This window comes from Helianthus annuus, chromosome 13, assembly GCF_002127325.2.
Source record: "Helianthus annuus cultivar XRQ/B chromosome 13, HanXRQr2.0-SUNRISE, whole genome shotgun sequence".
Taxonomy (NCBI): domain Eukaryota; kingdom Viridiplantae; phylum Streptophyta; class Magnoliopsida; order Asterales; family Asteraceae; genus Helianthus; species Helianthus annuus.
The window spans coordinates 81,402,653-81,425,575 of NC_035445.2; the positions used below are offsets into that span (position 1 = coordinate 81,402,653).

Here is a 22,923-nt window from a genome sequence, read left to right on the forward strand (position 1 = left end):
TAATGTTTGCTAGTTATGAACAATATAAGGTTGTAATGGTTTGGTTGCTTGAATGAGGGACTTCATGATGGCAAACCAAACGGGTTATCAATGGTGGGTACAAACCGGGTAACGGGAGTACCTTATCCGTAGACCATAAACCCGGGTGTCGGGTAATGGGAAGAATAGTATTAAACATGCAAACCGGTAATGGGAGCGTGGGTGTTGAAACAAAGAACCCAAGACGGGTCACACTTGTTGCAAAGAAATGTCCTGTAGTCTGCTTTGATGTCTTAAAAGTGCAAAAACTGGAATAAACGGGTCAAAACAGCAAAACAGGAAAATATGCAGAAGCTACCGTAAGTTACGGTAGCTACCGTAACTTACGGTAGAGGATGAACTGTTACGGTGTTCTTTACTGATTTACGGCAAGCCATAGTTGCCCAGTGGCCACCGTAACTTACGGTGTCCGCCGTAAGTTACGGTGGAGCCCAGCCAATTTTGTTAAACTTTGTATATCATCATTGATTGAATCCGTTTTTAAGCGTACTTTCGATTATGCGTAATTTCTAAAGATTCTCACACTAATATTTGTTAAATTTTCCAGCTTCAAGTATGTCAAGCAAGCGGATGATGATCAATTCAAGGCTCACGTACCGAACACATTCAAGAATTAGTTCCGCAACTTTTGTCTTGGTTAATCATTAGTGAAACCTTTGTAATAGAAGGAATACTTATGTATCCTAATATTGTTTTTGGAAGGTTTATAAACTCGTATGTACTAAGTTAGGAACAATATTAATGTTTTGTTTTAAACTGATCATGAACATTCTTATCTAGTTGGTAAAAATTAGTATAATTAAAATTAGAGTGTTACAAGTTGGTATTCAGAGCTAAGGTTAAGGAGAATTGTGTTCGGTTCAAGGCTTGATCAACATCCGGTAAGAATTTATTTAAAGCAAAATTTAATTTAAAAAGATTAAAAGGGTAATGATTTATTGTGTATGGGAGGAGTATAGTAATATACTCGAACCCGGGAAGTACACTTAGTATAAATGGGTAAGGCAAAGTTATATACTTGGCCGAATAACGAGTATGAAGTCTCATATAAAGGCATGAGAGTGATTGAACAAGATTATTTATCGAATTATTTTAACATTTGAGTAAGAAGATGTCGGGAGGTGCTAGTGACAATGTCCTATCCCTCACTACCGACGAGTTGAAAGAGAAGATTGCCGAGGAAGTCGGAAAGGCAATCGAAGTTAGCCTACCAAGATTTATAGAAAGGATGCAAAACACCCTACTTTCGACTATGGAGGAAAAGATTGGTGAATTAAGAGAAGACCTTACCAATGATAGAGGCGAGGCTAAAGAAAAGAAAGGTTGTTCTTACAACAAGTTTATGGCGTGTAAACCCCCGATCTTCAATGTAGAGGTGGATCCAATTGCTTGTCAAAGGTGGATAAGCGATATCGAGGGTGTTTTCGAACGAACGCATTGTGATGAAAGTGATTTCGTGGCTTATGGAACTGGCCAACTTAGAGGCCAAGCCAAGGATTGGTGGGACAACCTCAGAAACGAAAGGGGTGTTGAAGCAATAAGGGCAATGACTTGGGAAGATTTCAAAACACCATTTCTCAAACATCATAGCCCCAAGGCAGTAATACATAAGATAAAGGAGGAATTCATGCAATTGAGGCAAAAGGGTGAAACCGTTGATAAAATTACGGGGATGTTCATGGATAAGCTCAAGTTTTGTGATGACTTGGTCAAAACTGAAGAACAGAAAATCTATTACTATCACACCATGCTTAGGGCTGAATATAGGGAGTTCATGACTCCATCACATTATGAAAGCCTCACCGATATAATCAATGCGGCGCGGGAACGTGAGATTGAACTAAAAAGACAACTTGAAAGAGGTGAGAGAAGGGCCTTGGATGAAAACCCGAGTCCCGCAAAGAAGCCAAAGGTAGCTGAATCTTCGAAGAAAGGAAATGCAAAAGGAGGTTCTCCGAGTTGCAAAACATGTGGACGCACTCATAAAGGTGAATGTTACTTCAAGAACAAACCTTGCGTTGCATGTGGCAAGATAGGGCATGGGGTTGCAAATTGCCCAGATAAAGAAACGGTGTGCTATAAATGTTACCAACCGGGTCATAAAAAGTCAGAATGTCCGGAATTGATGGGAAAGAAAGAGAGTGCCGACTCTAGGGATGAAACCCCAAAAGCTAAGGCAAGGTCGTTCCAAATCACTGCTGCTGAAGCAAAAATGGAACCCGACGTGGTTACAGGTATATTTACTGTAAATTCGATCCTTGCACGTGTTTTATTTGATACGGGTGCGAATAAGTCTTTTGTTTCACATAGATTCATTGAAAACCCCTTGTTTACATTAACAAAATTACCTATGCCAATGGAAGTAGAAGTAGGTAATAACAAAAGTTTTATTGTTTGTGATGTATGTCGGGAATGCAAATTGAATATCGATGGCGAGGAATACTCCATTGATTTAATACCCATGTCCATGGGTGAATTTCAAGTGGTCGTCGGAATGGATTGGCTATCCCGCTACCATGCTAAGGTGATATGCTTACGTAAGGAGATACACCTAACGTCTCCGAGCGGAAGGCGTGTCATCATCTATGGGGAGAAGGCTTGTAATCCCATGATATGCTCGATGGTAGAAGCCCGCAAGTTTATACTACACGGGTGTAAGGCATATTTAACTTACGTACGTGATGTGGAAAAAGAAACGCCAAGGATTGAAGACGTACCTGTGGTGCATGAATTCGAAGACGTCTTTCCCGAGGATCTTCCGAGAATGCCACCAGAGCGCGAAATAGAGTTCGGGATTGAACTGACTCCGGGTGCTAAACCAGTTGCTAAGGCACCTAATAGATTGGCACCGTCGGAACTGCAAGAATTAATGTCCCAGTTACAAGATTTACTTGAAAAGGGATTCCTCCGGCCTAGCGTGTCTCCTTAGGGAGCCCTAGTGCTATTTGTAAAGAAGAAGGACGGGAGCATGCGGATGTGTATTGATTACCGGGAGTTAAATAAACTCACGGTAAAGAATCGATACCCACTCCCGAGAATCGACGACTTGTTCGATCAATTACAAGGCGCTAGCTGGTTTTCAAAAATCAATTTGAGATCAGGTTACCACCAGTTAAGGGTAAAGGAAAACGATGTACCAAAAACGGCATTCCGAACACGATACGAACATTTTGAATTCCTCATGATGTCTTTCGGATTAACGAATGCGCCCGCGGCTTTCATGGACCACATGAACCGGGTTTGCAAGCCGATGCTCGATAGATCGGTGATTGTCTTTATAGACGACATCCTCGTTTATTCAAGAAACGAGGCGGAGCACGCTAACCATTTACGAGAAGTATTGGAGGTGTTAAGGCGGGAAAGATTATATGCTAAATTCTCAAAATGCGCCTTCTGGTTACGAGAGGTGCAATTCTTAGGGCACGTCATAAGTGCCGAGGGAATATTGGTGGATCCGTCGAAGGTGGAAGCGGTGTCAAAATGGAACCCTCCAAAGAATCCATCCGAAATTAGAAGTTTCTTGGGGTTGGCAGGTTACTATCGGAGATTCATTTAGGATTTCTCCAAAATTGCAGCGCCATTGACCAAATTGACCCGCAAAAATGAGAAGTTCGTCTGGGGGAGTGATCAAGAAAAGGCATTTCAGACATTAAAAGAAAAGTTAACCTGTGCACCGGTGTTGACTTTACCGGATGGTACGGAGGATATGGTAGTGTATTCGGATGCATCACACCTAGGCCTTCGGTGCGTGCTAATGCAAAGGGGAAGGGTGATCGCATATGCCTCTAGGCAACTTAAGCCACATGAAACAAAGTACCCGACTCATGATCTTGAGTTGGCGGCCGTGGTCTTTGCCTTAAAAATCTGGAGGCATTACTTGTATGGTGTGAAAAGTACTATTTTCACTTACCATAAGAGTTTGAAGTACTTCTTCAATCAGAAGGAGTTAAATTTGAGGTAGAGACGTTGGTTAGAAGTGGTGAAAGACTATGACTGTGAAATCCACTATCACCCCGGAAAGGCTAATGTGGTGGCGGATGCCCTTAGCCGAAAGGACGAATGCGCTCCAATTCAAGTGTGGTCTATGCAGTTGGTAGTAACTTCAGGCTTGCTTGAGCGAATCCGAGAAGCCCAAACCGAAGCGGTAAGGGAAGAAAACTGGAAGAAAGAACGTATAAAAGGGATGATAAAAGACCTCACGGAAGGAAGTAATGGGATGAAATACCAGAATGGTAGGATTTGGGTCCCAAACACATGTGGTGCCAAGGGTCTTCTGCTTAACGAGGCTCACAAGTCTCGCTATTCAATCCATCCCGGAGCAACTAAGATGTATAGAGATTTGAAGCAAAATTATTGGTGGCCAGGGATGAAAAGAGATGTGGTTAAATATGTAGAGAAATGCATGACCTGTTTACAGGTCAAGGCGGAACATCAAAAGCCATATCGCAAGCTTCAGCCTTTGGATATTCCGGTTTGGAAATGGGAACAAATTACTATGGACCTATTAACCAAACTGCCGAGGACGACGTGGGGATTTGATGCCATTTGGGTAATTGTGGATAGACTAACCAAAAGTGCCCATTTCATCCCTATACGAGAAACCTATACGTCAGAAAAGATGTCGAAGGTGTACACTAATGAGATAATAGCACGCCACGGAGTGCCGGTATCCATCGTGTCCGATAGGGATACCCGGTTCGCTTCAAGTTTTTGGTGCGATTTCCAAAAGCAAATGGGAACTAAGTTGTTCATTAGCACCACGTACCATCCTCAAACGGATGGTCAAAGTGAAAGAACAATACAAACATTGGAAGATATGTTACGGGCGTGCATTATTGACTTCGGGGGTAGTTGGGATATTCACCTGCCGTTGGTTGAATTTTCATATAATAACAGTTACCACGCAAGCATCGGTATGGCTGCGTATGAGATTCTATACGGTAGGAAGTGCCGAACTCCGGTATGTTGGGGTGAGGTTGGTCCGCGTGAACTTGCACATAAGGATGTAGTCGGAATCACAAATAAAAAGATTGACATGGTCCGAGCTCACCTGAAAGCGGCTCAAGATCGACAAAAGTCGTATGCAGACAAACGAAGAAGACCAATTGAGTTTCAAGTTGGTGATAAGGTGATGCTGAAGGTATCACCATGGAAAGGAATAATCCGGTTTAGAAAAAGCGGAAAGTTAAGCCCAAGGTTTATTGGGCCTTTCAGAATCATCGAGCGGGTCGGTAGGGTGGCATACCGTCTCGAACTGCCTGCGGAGTTGAGTGGGATACATAGCACGTTCCATGTATCACATCTCCGGAAATGTCTAGCTGACGAAACCGCGTATATCCACTACGACGACATCGAGGTGGATAATAGTCTCAACGTCATGTTGGAAGAGTTTTGCCCTCCCCATGAGCGCCAAAAGTTGGAGGATGAATTCTGGCAGATAAAGCAGAAGGATGGTTACAATGCTGCTTTAATTGCTCGCTTCAAGCAGCTCAGTATTATCTGTCCTGATCAAGTTAAGACTGCTGATATGACGATCAAGAAGTATATCCGAGCTCTGCCAGATTGTGTCGCAAATTTTGTGCATGCTTCAAAGCCAGCAACAATCAAGGAAACTTACCTGCTTGCCGCTGAGATCAACGACAAGCGAGTCAAGTCTGGCTTCTGGGATAAAGCTACCAAGAACCTGCATTAAGCTACCGCCGCACCAACTGCCGAAACCGCAGCCGCTCCTCAGCCTTCAAAGTCCTCTCGTCGCAAGAGGAAGAACAGCAACTGCAGCAACTGCAGCAACAAGAACTGCGCTGTCACTACTGTTGCCCCGCTCTAAGCTGTACCAGCTCAGCAGCAACCTCAACACCGATTAGCTCCAGCACCAGTTACCCAAGCACCGCCTGCAAAGCGTGCTTACACTGGTCCACACCCTGCTTGCCCGACATGTACCTACCATCATCCAGTGGGAATCGCCTGCCGATTTTGTGTACATTGCAACATGTACGACCACTTCACCGCCAACTGCCGTACAGGTCCTCGACAAGCACCAGCTCAAGCCACTGCTCCTCAAGCTCTACTTCCTGCCCCTCAAGGCCAACAAGCGGCTCTGGCACCCGCGGTCAATGCCAGAGTCTGCTTTGCGTGTGGTGATCCCAACCACTTCGCAAATATGTGCCCCAATCGGGTTGTGAAGCAAGAGCCACAACAGCAGCAGCCCCAACAACAGCAACAGCAGAAGCAACAGCCTCAGCAGCAACAACAACCATGTGCGCCAGGCCCAGGCTAACAACAATGTGGTCAATGGTACGTTTCTCGTGAATGGTATTTATTATTCGTGTTTGTTTGATACTGGAGCCGATAACTGTTTTGTATCGTTTGAGTTCGAAAAGCTCCTTAATCGTAAGCGCTTTAATCTCCCCTCGACATTCGATGTTGAAGTTGTCACCGGAAGAACCGTCGCTGTCAATTCTGTTCTTCGTGATTGTACTCTCGAGCTTAACAGTCACGTCTTTCCGATCGATCTTATTCCGATGCAACTCGGAAGTTTTGACATCATAGTAGGCATGAACTTTCTTCGTGAAAACCATGCTGAAGTTGTGTGTGTTGATAAGATGATTCGATTCTCACTCGCGAATGGTGACCAATTGTGTGTTTATCGTGAAACTCCCTCGAAAGGCCTCAAACTCATGTCATCTGTCCAAGCTAGCAAGTATCTCCGCAAGGAATACAAAGCTTTCTTGGCTAATATTATAGTAGCGGGGAAGGAAAAGAAAGGGAGTCCTGGTGTAAACGATGTCCAAGTGGTTCGAGAATTTCCTAGCATTTTCCCTGAGGATCTTCCCGGACTTCCGCCAAGTCGTGATATCGACTTTCATGTCGACCTCGTTCCTGGAGCAAACCCTGTTGCTAAAGCTCCTTATCGACTCGCTCCGTCCGAAATGCGTGAACTCTCGAGTCAGCTTCAGGAATTGCTTGATAAAGGCTTCATTCGCCCGAGCCCCTCTCCATGGGGCGCACCACTCCTTTTCGTCAAAAAGAAGGATGGGTCGTTCCAGATGTGCATCGACTATCGGGAATTGAATAAGTTGACTATCAAGAATCGATATCCCCTGCCTCAAATTGATGATTTGTTTGACCAGCTACAAGGTGCTACGTGTTTCTCGAAGATCGATCTACGCTCAGGCTATCACCAGTTACGCATCCAAGAGGAGGATATACCCAAAACCGGTTTTCGCACTCGATACAGTCACTATGAGTTCGTTGTTATGCCTTTTGGTCTAACCAATGCACCCGCAGTTTTCATGGTTCTGCTGAATTGCGTGTGTAAACCATTTCTTGACTGCTTCGTCATCGTGTTCATCGATGATATCCTGATCTATTCCAAGTCGAAAACCGAACACGCGCAACATCTACGTTTGGTTCTCGAACTGCTCCAAGGGAATCGACTCTATGCCAAGTTCTCCAAGTGCGAATTTTGGCTGGAGGAGTTTCAATTCCTCGGTCATATTGTCAATAGTCAAGGTATTCATGTCGAAGATCGAAGATGTTAAGAGTTGGGTTACACCGAAGAACCCGTCTGAAGTCCATTCTTTTCTCGAACTAGCGGGCTATTATCGTCGATTTATCGAAGGATTCTCTAAAATCGTTGTGCTGCTTACCTCTCTCACGCATAAAGACAGATCCTTTGTTTGGGGAACTGAACAGGAATCTGCCTTCCAAACCCTGAAGCATATGCTTTGCAATGCTCCCGTCCTCACCTTACCCAACGGAAACGACGACTTTATCGTCTATTGTGATGCCTCGAACCTTGGTCTTGGTTGTGTTCTTATCCAACGAGACAAGGTCATCGCCTACGCCTCTCGCCAGCTCAAGATCCACGAGAAGAACTATACAACCCAAGACCTCAAGCTAGGCGCAGTTGTTTTTGCGTTGAAGATTTGGCGACACTACCTGTATGGTACTAAGTGTATGATCTTCATAGATCATAGGAGCCTACAACATATCTTTTACGAGAAAGAGCTAAATATGCGTCAACGCCGATGGGTAGAACTTCTCAACGATTACGACTGTGATATTCGTTATCATCCAGGCAAAGCAAATGTCGTTGCTGATGCTTTAATCCGACGAAGCTTTCTGCATAGCACCCATAATGTTCAAGCCCAGCATCATCTCGAAACCCTCATCCGTGAAGCCCAACATGCTTGTTTTTCCGAACGCACTTTGAAGAAGGAAAGGATCTATCACAATCGAGCCCATCCTATGAATAAGTCGAATGGGATATTCCATTATCTAGACCGAATTTGGATCCCTAAGCGGACCGATTTACAACAGATTTTGATGGACGAAGCCCATAAATCCTGATATTCTATTCATCCCAGTGCCGATAAAATGTACACAGGACCTGCGCTAAAAGTACTGGTGGCCTGGCATGAAGAGAGATATCGCCCTCTATGTTTCGAAGTGCCTGACTTGCTCGAAAGTCAAGGCTGAGCACCAAAGACCCTCTGGCTTGCTTGAACAACCCGCGATCCCTATGTCGAAGTGGGAAAGTATAGCTATGGACTTTATAACGAAACTTCCGCGCACGCCATCAGGTCACGACAGTATCTGGATTGTCGTTGACCGTTTGACCAAATCTGCTCATTTTCTGCCAATACGAGAAGACTACAAGGTAGAAAGATTAGCCCGAATCTACACCAATGAGATCATTTGTCGACATGGGACGCCTCGCGACATCATCTCTGACCGTGATGCTCGGTTTACCTTGCGTCTGTGGGAAACGTTTCAAACAGCTCTTGGTACTACGCTTAATCTAAGTACCGCTTTTCATCCCCAAACCGACGGTCAGACTGAAAGAACGATTCGTAACCTTGAAGACATGCTACGTTCGTGTGTCATAGATTTCGGTGGTAATTGGGACGCATACTTACCTTTAGTCGAATTCTCGTACAATAACAGTTATCATGCTAGCATTCAAATGGCACCGTTTGAGGCATTATACGGAAGAAAATGTCGATCGCCTATTGTATGGCACGAGATCGGGCACTCGCAATTAACCAGTCCTGAGCTATTGCAAGAAACGACTGACAAAATTCTGAAAATTCGAGACAATCTGCTGAAAGCTCAGAGTCGTCAGAAAAGTTACGTCGATAGACGACGCAAGCCCCTTGAATTTGACGTTGGCGATCACGTACTCCTAAACGTATCACCTTGGAAGGGTGTGGTCGGATTCGGCAAGAAAGGAAAGCTCGCGCCTCGATATCTTGGACCCTTTAAGATTCTGGAAAGGATCGGAAAAATGGCTTACAGACTCGAAGTACCGGAGGATCTTAATAACGTCCACCCAACTTTCCACGTTTCGAACCTTAGAAAGTGCCTGGCTGATCATGATCTGTATGTACCTCTAGAAGATCTCAAGTGAACGAAACACTACACTTCGTGGAGAGGCCTGTCGAGATCATGGATCGCCAAACCTAGCAGCTCAGACGCTCGCGCATTCCCATTGTGAAGTTTCGCTGGGAAGGAAAACGAGGCGCATAGTTCACTTGGGAACTCGAAAGCGACATGAAGGCGAAGTACCCGCAGTTATTTGTTACGGCTTCGACCTAATTTCAGGACGAAATTCCCTTAAGTAGGGGAGGCTATAACACCCCGTGTTTCAAAAGTCAAAGTCAAAGTCAAGATTGAAGTCAAAGGAAGAAAAGATTGCTAATTGAGATTTGTCGCATGTTTTATCACTTTATCGCCTATCGCATCGCAATCGCATTCATAACTCGAATTATGCGTTCTGGATATTGTCTTACGTGTGTGTGCCTTTTATGTGTTACTTGTGCATGTTTATTTATGTTTATGTTGTGGTGATTAATCGAAACGCAATCGTAACTCAATCGCAATCGAATCGCAGACGCTAAACGCAAGTTAATTATGATGATTGTATGTTAGATATAGTAGTTTGGATTAAAAGTAATTTAATGAGAAACTCTATCGCATCGCAATGCTCTACACGCGAATCGAAACCGCAAAACTCGTCGCGCCAAACACTCCAAACGAGTGGCCACCCGATCGGGCTGCCACCTGATCGACCGCCACTTTCCCCACTTTCCTTTTATGGAAACCCTATAAATACCCCTCATATGTCACATCACTTGATGTTGACAGCTCTCACTCGACCCAGCTCGCTCCAGCCCACTTTTCTTCCGATTTCTCGCAATTCCTGTAAGTTTTCAACCTAAATCTTGTACTTTCTTAATCTACACGCACTCCTACACCTTTCTATCTTTTGAATCTTAACTTTTAACCGTGAAATCACTAGATTTGAGGTGTTCTAGGATGATGTCATCCTGGTGTTCATAAGAACTTCATGTTTTGGCTTCAATCCACCAAGAACAACTTAGATCTGAACGATTCCCACAAGACTAAACAAAGATCTTGCATAGATCTGATCATATTCATGGTGAGAAAGGATTGAAAGATGGTTTCTAACTTTCTTTCAACTCTTTTACACTCAATGCACTCAAAACCGATAGAACCAGAGCTTGTTCTGACCTTCTACGCCTACTTAGTGATGTGTTGGTTCGAGATCTGGATTCTATCCAAGAGGTTACTGGTTTCGGGTTAAACATGAAACACCGTCTCGAATAGATAACTGGTCGGACTAGGGTGGTTCCTGTCCGATTGGGCCACTAAGTCTGGACGAGGTTTCTGTTGTTTGGCACGTTATCATACAGTCTCGAGAAAACCGTAACCTATCAAAACAACTAAGTGTAAAGACGATCAGGTCGACTGGGACGGATTTCCGTCCGATCGGATTGCTATCCGATCGGATTGCCGCCCGATCGGACAGCCACCCGATCGGCTTGCACCTTGGTCCCACACTTAACTTTTATTTCAACTTTTGAGGTTTTGAACATCGAACGGATTGTCATCCGATCAGATTGCCATCCGATCGGATTACCACCCGACCATGTGATGTTTGGACTTCAACACTTAAACAATTTTCAACATGTTTAATACATACGGATTGCCATCCGATCGAGTGACCGTCCTGCAGTGAACTTGTTCTCAAATTGAGAAGCCTCGCCAATTGGATTGCCGTCCGATCGAACTGCCATCCAATCGACCGACCTAAAGGGCAGAGATACTTCTCTATTTTCAAAATGCTACAACGAAAACTTCAAAAGACAAGCCATCATACTCAAACACATCCATCCCAAACGAGGTAACAATCCAATCGCATGGTCATCCGATCGGATGACCATCCGAACGGATTGTCACCAGATCGACTGGCCATCCGATCGGATTGCCATCCGATCAGATTACCGTCCGATCCTTTGACATTTTGCATCGTTTTACACGTCGCTCATCGTTTATGCTATAGTTCTTATTAGGCTAAACTCACTATAGCGCTCCCTTCAATCCATCATCGCTGTGAGTATACTCGAACCCTTTTTGCTTTACGCACTTTTGGGTGTTACATACGTTACTTATTCTAAATCACATCGAACAAACTACGCAATACTTTAACGCTAACCGTTACCGCATGTTATACGTGACTTAATGAATGCCTGTTCGTTATGTTTACACATGGATTGCTGTCTACCTGCCTTATCAACGATAGTACTATAGTTTGGACTCAGCACCTGTTCACTCAGGGGTTGTTAAGGACAATTAATTACATGGTTCACAGTGGTGAATATGTATTACGAACTGCCTTGTGCAGTCAACCCGCAGTCATTGGTATTGATAGGATCATATCGATAACTTACGTGCTTCATTTCACACTGTGTACGTGCTGGTTATGCGTAAACGATTTCGAACTCTATTATATCTATTAAACTTGTATGCTCACCTTTATACTCTGTGTATTGACTTTTACTTTAACGTATGTGGCAGGTGCTTAGGATGTTTAAATGTTTGGCTTGCTGTGAAATCGAGGCTAGGAAAGGTCTAGGAACAAATAAACGAATTGTCTGTATTTAAATTTTGTGTTGTCGAAACAGAACGATTTGTCTTGATTTTGCCTATAATAATTATGTTACTTATTATGTCATGGTATGGGACGTGATTGTAACACCCCGAAAATATTAATGTTATATTTTAAACTAAATATCAGTAATAAGTTAAGATAAAAGACTAGGAAAAGATAACCTAGTTAGTTGGTATCTTAACACAATAGGACAAGTATGGTTAAAATGCCCTATATATAGTTTATCTAAAATTAAGGGGGCCAAACTTGTCAAAACCTGAAACTTAAGTAATATTAGTGGAACAATACACCAAACACACACACAAAATCAGTGTGTGCTTGAGGGAGAACGACCAGGAGAAAGGAAGAACACCCAAACCCTTATATCATCTAACTTGATCAATTGAAGGGTGAATTGGGCATGTAACCACTGCATGAATCAAAAATCTTGATCACCAACACTTGTCTAACACTAGGTAAGTTACAATTTCAGTTTTGGTGATATTTGATTTTTGGGTATAGTTTGATTAGTAGAGATATTTGAATGAATGAGTAAAGTTATGATTCTAGGACGTGATTAGAGTGTAGGATCATCAACTAAACTGAAATCAGGAGAATTGATGGATAAATTTTGTGTTAAAAATTGTTTTGTGTCATGTATTGAAGTGGGTTTTCACCTAGAATGAAAAGCCCCAAAATTTGTGTATAAATTATGTGAATGATGATGTTTCAAACAAGTTATAATCAGAAATTAAATGTAAAAAAATGACATAGTAAACATTCTACTTGTTAATTAGGGGTTTTGTGGTTACAAAACTTCAATGACAAGAATAACATGACTAATTGTAAAGTATGCACACAAGATGCTTGATAAAATGCCTAAAAGAAGTTGATAAACCCTAATTGTGGTGTTTGGCTAAGTTAACAAGCTTGGGTCATGAGCCGAAAGGTTCTAATGATAATTGGCTTGTGTATTTTAGGCAACACGAGTGAGGCGTCGGGAAGTCAAGCCGGTGCGGACACTCGCTTAAAAGGCAAGCTTTGAGGTACGTGGCTAACGCTTCGATAATATTGTTAATTCAGTCTTCATTGTTGATGTTTGCTAGTTATGAACAATATAAGGCTGTAATGGTTTGGTTGCTTGAATGAGGGACTTCATGATGGCAAACCAAACGGGTTATCAATGGTGGGTACAAACCGGGTAACGGGAGTACCTTATCCGTAGACCATAAACCTGGGTGTCGGGTAATGGGAAGAATAGTATTAAACACGCAAACCGGTAATGGGAGCGTGGGTGTTGAAACAAAGAACCCAAGACAGGTCACACTTGTTGCAAAGAAATGTCCCGTAGTGTGCTTTGACGTCTTAAAAGTGCAAAAACTGGAATAAACGGGTCAAAACAGCAAAACAGGAAAATATGCAGAAGCTACCGTAAGTTACGGTAGCTACCGTAACTTACGGTAGAGGATGAACTGTTACGGTGGTTCTTTACTGATTTACGGTAGGCCATAGTTGCCCAGTGGCCACCGTAACTTACGGTGTCCACCGTAAGTTACGGTGGAGCCCAGCCAATTTTGTTAAACTTTGTATATCATCATAGATTGAATCCGTTTTTAAGCGTACTTTCGATTATGCGTAAATTCTAAGGATTCTCACACTAATATTTGTTAAATTTTCCAGCTTCAAGTATGTCAAGCAAGCGGATGATGATCAATTCAAGGCTCACGAACCGAACACATTCAATAATTAGTTTCGCAACTTTTGTCTTGGTTAATCATTAGTGAAACCTTTGTAATAGAAGGAATACTTATGTATCTTAATATTGTTTTTGGAAGGTTCATAAACTCGTATGTACTAAGTTAGGAACAATATTAATGTTTTGTTTTAAACTGATCATGAACATTCTTATCTAGTTGGTAAAAATTAGTATAATTAAAATTAGAGTGTTACAGTGATGCTTTAAATAATTGGTAATCGTAGTTGTTATGGAAACTTCTGGACAATCTGTTTCGCTCGGTGCCACGCCCCGATGTTTCCGCCATTGGTTGGGGTGTGACACCTAGGTAAGGGAATCATCCCTAACTCGTTGGTGAGGTCGTTTTAGGAAAAGGGGAGTGGAGTTAGCCTGATCAGAACGATAGCATAAACGATAAGAGGCGTGTAAACGGTGCAAAGTGTCAAAGGATCGGACGGTAATCCGATCGGATGCCAATCTGATCGGATGGCCAGTCGATCGGGTGACAATCCGTTCGGATGGTCATCCGATCGGGTGACCATGCGATTGGATTCTTACCTCGTTTGGGATGGATGAGTTTGTGTATGATGGATTGGAATTTTAAGTGTTGAAGTCCAAACATCACATGGTCGGCTGGTAATCCGATCGGATGGCAATCCGATCGGACGGCAGTCCATTCAATGTTCAAAACCTCCTAAGTTGAAATAAAAGTTAAGTATGGAACCAAGGTGCAAGCCGATCGGGTGGTTGTCCGATCGGGTGGCAATCCGATTGGATGGCAATCCGTCCCGATAGCCTGATCGTCTTGATACTTGGTCGTTTTGATAGTTTGCGGTTTTCCCGAGACTGTTCGACAATGTGTCAAACAACAGAAACCTCGCCAAGACTTAGTGACCCGATCGGATAGGAACCACCCTAGTCCGATCAGTTAACTGTTCGAGACGGTGTTTCATGTTTAACCCGAAATCAGTAATCCCTTGGATAGAATCTAGATCTTGGACCAACAAATCAACTAGAAGGAGTAGAAGATCAGAACAAGCTCCGATTCTATCGGTTTTGAGTGCATTGAGTGTAAAAGAGTTGAAAGAAAGTTAGAAAACCATCTTTCAATCCTTTTCACCTTGAATATGTTCAGATCTATGCTAGATCTTTGTTTATTCATGTGTAAATCGTTCAGATCTAAGTTGTTCTTGGTGGATTGAAGCCAAAACATGAAGTTCAAAAGAACTCCATGATGACATATCATAGAACACCTCAAATCTAGTGATTTCACGGTTAAAAGTTAAGATTCAAAAGATAGAAAGGTGTAGGAGTGCGTGTAGATCAAGAAAGCACAAGATTTAGGTTGAAAACTTACAAGAATTGCGAGAAATCGGAAGAAAAGTAGGCTGGAGCGAGCTGGGTCGAGTGAGAGCCGTGACATCAAGTGATGTGACATATGAGGGTTATTTATAGGGTTTCCCAAAAAGGAAAGTGGGGAAGTGGCTGGTCGATCGGGTGGCAGCCCGATCGGGTGGTGGCTTGATCGGGTGGCAACTCGATCGGTTGGCCACTCGGTTGGAGTGATCGGCGCGATGAGTTTTGTGGTTTCGATTCGCGTGTTGAGCATTGTGATGCGATAGAGTTTCTCATTAAATTACTTTTAATCCCAACTAAAATTACTAACATACAACCATCCTAATTAACTTGCATTTAGCGTTTGCGATTCGATTGCGATTGCGTTTTGATTGATCACCACAACATAAACATAAATAAACATGCACAGGTAACACATAAGTAGCACACACACGTAAAAAAATATCCAGAACGCATAATTCGAGTTGCGCATGCGATTGGAATGCGATAAGCGATAAATCGATAAAACATGCGATAAACAGCGATTAAACCTCGATTATTAGCAAATACTCCACATAATACAACTAACGTAAAAGCATAAATAGACTATCTATAATTCAAAGAAGTCAAAACAGTAGTTGATTCAGGAGTGACAGATCGCAATTAGCAATCTTTTCTTCCTTTGACTTCAATCTTGACTTTGACTTTCGAAACACGGGGTGTTACAACCTCCCCTACTTAAGGGAATTTCGTCCCGAAATTAGGCTGAAGCCGTAACAAACAACTGCGGGTACTTCGCCTTCATGTTGCTTTCGAGTTCCTAAGTGAACTGTACGCCTCGTTTGCCTTCCCATCGAACCTTCACAATGGGAATGCATGAGCATCTGAGCTGCTTGGTTTGGTGATCCATGATCTCGACAAGCTTCTCCACGAAGTGTAGTGTTTCGTTCACTTGAAGATCCTCAAGGGGTACGTACAAATCATACTCAGCCAGGCACTTTCTGAGGTTAGACATATGGAAAGTCGGGTGGACGTTACTAAGTTCCTCCGGTAGTTCGAGTCTGTAGGCCACTTTTCCGATCCTTTCCAGAATCTTAAAGGGTCCAACATATCGAGGCGCGAGCTTTCCTTTCTTGCCGAATCTGACCACACCCTTCCAAGGTGATACTTTTAAGAGTACATGGTCGCCAACGTCAAATTCAAGGGGCTTGCGTCGTCTATCGACGTAACTTTTTTGACGACTCCGAGCTTTCAGCAGATTGTCTCGAATTTTCAGAATTTTGTCAGTCGTTTCTTGCAATAGCTCAGGACCGGTTAATTGCGAGTGCCCGATCTCGTGCCATACAATAGGCGATCGACATTTTTTTCCGTATAATGTCTCAAACGGTGCCATTTGAGTGCTGGAATGATAACTGTTATTGTACGAGAATTCAACTAAAGGTAAGTATGCGTCCCAATTACCACCGTATCTATGACACACGAACGGAGCATGTCTTCAAGGGTACGAATCGTTCTTTCAGTCTGACCATCGGTTTGTGGATGAAAAGCGGTACTTAGATTAAGCGTAGTACCGAGAGCCGTTTGAAACGTTTCCCATAGACGCGAGGTAAACCAAGCATCATGGTCAGAGATGATGTCGCGAGGCGTCCCATGTCGACAAATGATCTCATTGGTGTAGACTCGGGCTAATCTTTCTACCTTGTAGTCTTCTCGTATCGACATAAAATGAGCAGATTTGGTCAAACGGTCAACGACAACCCAGATGCTGTCGTGACTTGATGGCGTGCGCGGAAGTTTCGTTATGAAGTCCATAGCTACACTTTCCCACTTCCACATAGGGACCGCGGGTTGTTCAAGTAAGCCAGAGGGTAGCCAGAGGGTCTTTGGTGCTCAGCCTTGACTTTCGAGCAAGTCAGGCACTTCGAAACATAGAGGGCGATATCTCTCTTCATGCCCGGCCACCAGTACTTGTAGCGAAGGTCCTGGTAAATTTTATTGACACCGGGATGAATAGAATATCGAGACTTGTGGGCTTCGTCCATCAAAATCTGTCGTAAATCGGTCCGCTTAGGGATTCAAATTCGGTCGAGATAATGGAATATAACATTCGACTTATTCACAAGATGGGCTCCATCGTGGTAGATCCTTTCCTTCTTTAATGTGCGCTCGGTAAAACAAGCTTGTTGGGCTTCGCGAATGAGGGTTTCGAGATGATGTTGGGCTTGAACATTGTGGGTGCTATGCAAATAGCTTCGTCAGCTTAGAGCGTCGGCAACGACATTTGCGTTGCCTGGGTGATAACAAATCTCACAGTCGTAATCGTTGAGAAGTTCTACCCATCGACGTTGACGCATATTAAGTTCTTTCTGGCTAAAGATGTGTTGTAGGCTCCTATGGTCTGTGAAAACCGTACACTTTGTACCATAAAGGTAGTATCGCCAAATCTTCAACGCAAAAACACCTGCGCCTAGCTCGAGGTCGTGGGTTGTATAGTTCTTCTCGTGGATCTTGAGCTGACGAGATGCGTAAGCGATAACCTTCTCCCGCTGCATGAGAACACAACCAAGGCCATGGTTCGAGGCATCACAATAGACAATAAAGTCGTCGCTTCTATCGGGTAAAGTGAGGACGGGAGCATTGCAGAGCATATGCTTGAGGGTTTGGAAAGCAGACTCCTGTTCAGTTCCCCAAACAAAGGATCTGTCTTTATGCATGAGAGAAGTAAGCGGCACGGCGATTTTAGAGAACCCTTCGATAAATCGACGATAATAGCCCGCTAGTCCGAGAAAAGAACGGACTTCAGACGGGTTCTTAGGCGTAACCCAACTCTTAACAGCTTCGATCTTCGCGGGGTCGACATGAATACCTTGACTATTGACAATATGACTGAGGAATTGAACCTCCTCCAGCCAAAACTCGCACATGGAGAACTTGGCATAGAGTCGATTCCCTTGGAGCAATTCAAGAACCAAACATAGATGTTGCGCGTGTTTGGTTTCCGACTTGGAATAGATCAAGATATCATCGATGAACACGATGATGAAGCGGTCAAGAAATGGGTTACACACGTGATTCGTCAGATCCATGAAAACCGCGAGTGCGTTGGTTAGACCAAAAGGCATAACAACGAACTCATAGTGGCTGTATCGGGTGCGCAAAGCGGTTTTGGGTATATCCTCCACTTGAATGCGTAACTGGTGATAGCCTGAGCGTAGATCGGTCTTCGAGAAGCACGTAGCACCTTGTAGCTGGTCAAACAAATCATCAATTCGGGGCAGGGGATAGCGATTCTTGATTGTCAGCTTATTCAACTCCCGATAGTCGATGCACATCCGGAACGACCCATCCTTCTTTTTGACGAAAAGGACTGGTGCGCCCCATGGGGAGGTGCTCGGGCGAATGAAGCCTTTATCAAGCAGTTCCTGGAGCTGACTCGAGAGTTCATGCATTTCGGACGGACCGAGTCGATAAGGAGCTCTAGCAATAGGGTTGGCTCCAGGAATGAGGTCGATACGGAAGTCGATATCACGACTCGGTGTTTACTTTCTTTTCCTTCTCCGCTACTACAATGTTAGCCAAGAAAGCTCTGTATTCCTTGCGGAGATACTTGCTAGCTTGGACACATGACATGAGTTTGAGACCTTTCGAGGGAGTTTCGTCATACACACACAGTTGGTCACCATTCGCGAGCGAGAATCGAATCATCTTATCAAAGCACACAACTTCAGCATGGTTTTCACAAAGAAAGTCCATGCCTACTATGATGTCAAAACTACCGAGCTACATCGGAATGAGATCAATAGGGAAAACGTGACTGTTGAGCTCAAGAGTACAATCACGAAGAACAGAATTGACAGCGACGGTTCTTCTAGTGGCAACTTCAACATCGAACGTTGAGGGGAGATGGGAGCGCTTACGATTAAGGAGCTTCTCGAATTTAATCGATACAAAACAGTTATCGGCTCCAGTATCAAACAAACACGAAGCATATATACCATTCACGAGAAACGTACCATTAACCACATTGTTGTCAGCCTGGGCCTGGCGCACATTGATGTTGAAAATTCGGGTGCGGGCGGCTTGTTGTTGTTGCTGCTGAGGCTGTTGCTGCTGCTGTTGTTGGGGCTGCTGCTGTTGTTAATGGGGCTGCTGATGCTGTGGCTCTTGCTTCACAACCCGATTAGGGCACATGTTTGCGAAGTGGTTGGGATCACCACACGCAAAGCAGACTCTAGCATTGATCGCGGGTGCCTGAGCCGCTTGCTGGCCTTGAGGAGCAGGAAGTAGAGCTTGATGACCAGTAGCTTGAGCTGGTGCTTGTCGAGGACCTATACGGCAGTTGGCGGTGAAGTGGCCGTACATGTTGCAATACACACAAAATCGGTAGGCGATACCCACTGGATGATGGTAAGTACATGTCGGGCAAGCAGGGTGAGGACTAGTGTAAGCACGCTTTGCAGGTGGTGCTTGGGTAACTGGTGCTGGAGCTGATTGGTGTTGAGGTTGCTGCTGAGCTGGTACAGCTTGGAGTGGGGCAGCAGTGGTGACATCACAATTCTTGTTGCTGGAGTTGTTGTTCTTCCTCTTGCGACGAGAGGTTTCAGCAGTTGCGGCGGTGGCTTGGTGCAGATTCTTGGTGGCTTTATCCCAGTAGCCAGACTTGACTCGCTTGTTGTTTATTTCGGCGCCAAGCAGGTAGGCTTCCTCAATTGTTGCTGGCTTTGAAGCTTGCATAAAATCTGCGACATAATCCGGCAGAGCTCGGATATACTTCTTGATTGTCAAATCAGCAGTCTTAACTTAATCAGGACAGATTTTACCGGGCTGCTTGAAGCGAGCAGTTAACGCAACATTGTCACCATGACGCTCATGGGGAGGGCAGAACTCTTCCAACATGACGTTCTTCAACTCATCCCATGTTAGACCATAAGCTGCATCATTTCCGCGTTTGTTCCTCTCAGCCATCCCCCAGTCTAAAGCGCGGGACTGGAAGACGCCGATAGCATTCAGAGTGCGGAGATTGTTAGGACAGCAACTCTAGTGCAGGGTGACCTCGATCGAATCGAACCATTGAAACAAAGCCATAGGGCCATCTTCGCCAGTGAATTCTTTCGGTCTGCAAGCTTTAAACTGCTTGAAGCTGAAAGCAGCTTTAGGGGTTTCAGTCCTGGACTCTTCAGACGATTTGCTCACATTCTCGTATAGTTCACTCACGATCTGAGGAACAACCTTCGCCATTTGCTTAGCGACGAGAGCAGCAAGGCGTTTGTCTTTCTGGTTTTGGCGAGCAGAGCGCGAGAGACGGGATCCAGATGACGACATTGTCTACAACAGACATCGCCATAGGACTCAGACACAATATCCTATTACTACTAAAGCTCAGGAACAGGATCACGTAAACACATAGGCACACAATCATAGTTTCACATAAGCACAGAAGCACATAATCACGTAAAGCACTGAAGCATAGAAACACAGAAGCACAGAAGCACAAGAGGTAGTCAGAATACAGAAACCTATCATTCAAAGTCCGCGAGCGTTCGAGAATGGCGAGTACACAGCAAGTAGCATAGCGTATCATGCGATCATCCGTCGATTTGTTAGCGGTTTGAGGTAGATGTGCAGTGCGAGTCGTGTGTGTCGATTAAAGCGAAAAGCGAATAAATCACCCAAAAATCAAAAACACATAACATATAAAACCATATAAAACACATAAAATCCACATAAAAGCGACAAATATCAGAGTCGGCAGTAGCGAGCTCAGAATCGAAACACATAAAAATTGAGAATAGATTGTCTGCGGCTGTTTAGACGTCGACTATCCAAAGTGGTTCGACTATTCATAAGGATGTACTCAAAAGTCCTTGTTGACCTAATAGACTATGCTCTATCACCGACATGCGGTGAATGGCATCCATCCTTTCAGCTATTCGAGCACTCGAGTCCTTGGAATTCATCAAGACTTTGGTGAGAGTTTTGTAAAACAAAAATAGAGATCGGAACAAGTCGTCAAGGTTCGGGCTTCACCCCTGACTCAACAACTTCGTTCCTGTTTTGATAAAATAAGGAAGAATTATGCGTCAAAGTGTGGATTTCACTCCTGATTTAACGCAAATTCTCCTGTTTATAGATAAAAATACGGATCGAGCAAGCAATTTAGTCGAGAGTTTGCGGTTTTCACACCTAATCTCGACCTAATCGCTCGTTTATTTTCGAAAATTAGAGTGTAGTGATAGTGTAGTGTAGGCGAGAATAGCGAGAAATAACAAGAAAGCTCGTACATAACCCCTTCATTGTATGCACAAGTCGGTCTGTTGGTACCTAACTATAGACTAGGTCGTTTCTAAGACATCGACCCGGACTAGGCCGAGTCTTGCCTAATTCCCTATAGTTATGGCTCTGATACCAATCTGCCACACCCCAACCGATGGCGGAAACATCGGGGCGAGGCACTGAGCGAAACAGATTGTCCAGAAGTTTCCATAACAACTACGATTACCAATTATTTAAAGCATCACGTCCCATACCATGACATAATAAGTAACATAATTATTACAGGCAAAATCAAGACAAATCGTTCTGTTTTGACAACTCAGAATTTAAATACAGACAATTCGTTTATTTGTTTCTAGACCTTTCGTAGCCTCGATTTCACAGCAAGCCAAACATTTAAACATCTTAAGCACCTGCCACATACGTTAAAGTAAAAGTCAATACACATAGTGTAAAGGTGAGCATACAAGTTTAATAGATATAATAGAGTTCGAAATTGTTTACGCATAACCAGCATGTACACAATGTGAAATGAAGCACGTAAGTTATCGACATGATCCTATCAATACCAATGAATGCGAGTTGACTGCGTAAGGCAGTTTGTAATACAGATTCACCACTATGAACCATGTGATTAATTGTCCTTAACAACCCCTGAGTGAACAGGTGCTGAGTCCAAACTATAGTACTATCGTTGCTAAGGCAGGTAGACAGCAATCCATGTGTAAACATAACAAACAAGCATTCATTAAGTCACGTATAACATGCGGTAACGGTTAGCGTTAAAGTATTGTGTAGTGTGTTCGATGTGATTTAGAATAAGTAACGTATGTAACACCCAAAAATGCGTAAAGCAAAAAGGGTTCGAGTATACTCACAGCGATGATGGATTGAAGGGAGCGCTAGAGTGAGATTAGCCTAATCAGAACGATAGCATAAACGATAAGCGGCATGTAAACGGTGCGAAGTGTCAAAGGATCAGACGGTAATCCGATCAGATGGCCAGTCGATCAGGTGACAATCCGTTCGGATGGTCATCCGATCAGGTGACCATGCGATTGGATTGTTACCTCGTTTGGGATGGATGTGTTTGTGTATGATGGTTTGCCTTTTGCAGTTTTCGTTGTAGCATTTTGAAAACAGAGAAGTATCTCTACCTTTCAGGTCGATCGATCGAACGGCTGTCCGATCGGGCGACAATCCGATTGGCGAGGCTTCGTAGTTTGAGAACAAGTTCACAGCAGGACGGTCACGCGATCGAATGGCTATCCGATCGGGTGGCAATCCGTTGGAACTAGTAATGCATTGAACATGTTGAAAATTGTTTAAGTGTTGAAGTCCAAACATCACATGGTCGGGTGGTAATCCGATCGGATGGCAATCCGGTCGGACGGTAATCTGTTCGATGTTCAAAACCTCCTAAGTTGAAATAAAAGTTAAGTGTGGAACCAAGGTGCAAGTCGATCGGGTGGCTGTCCGATCAGGTGGCAATCCGATCGGACGACAATCCGTCCCGGTAGCCTGATCGTCTTGATACTTGGTCGTTTTCATAGTTTACGGTTTTCTCGAGACTGTTCGACAACGT

General features: G+C 43.9%; 1 protein-coding gene across 1 annotated transcript; it reads left to right on the plus strand.

Moving 5' to 3' along the window:
- Positions 1-1,150: 1,150 nt before the first annotated feature.
- Positions 1,151-2,968, plus strand: LOC110901118. Its single transcript, XM_022147967.1, has 2 exons — positions 1,151-2,273; positions 2,523-2,968. Exons 1-2 carry the CDS (start codon positions 1,151-1,153, stop codon positions 2,966-2,968), a joined length of 1,569 nt encoding a protein of 522 aa, XP_022003659.1.
- The last annotated feature ends 19,955 nt before the right edge of the window (positions 2,969-22,923 follow it).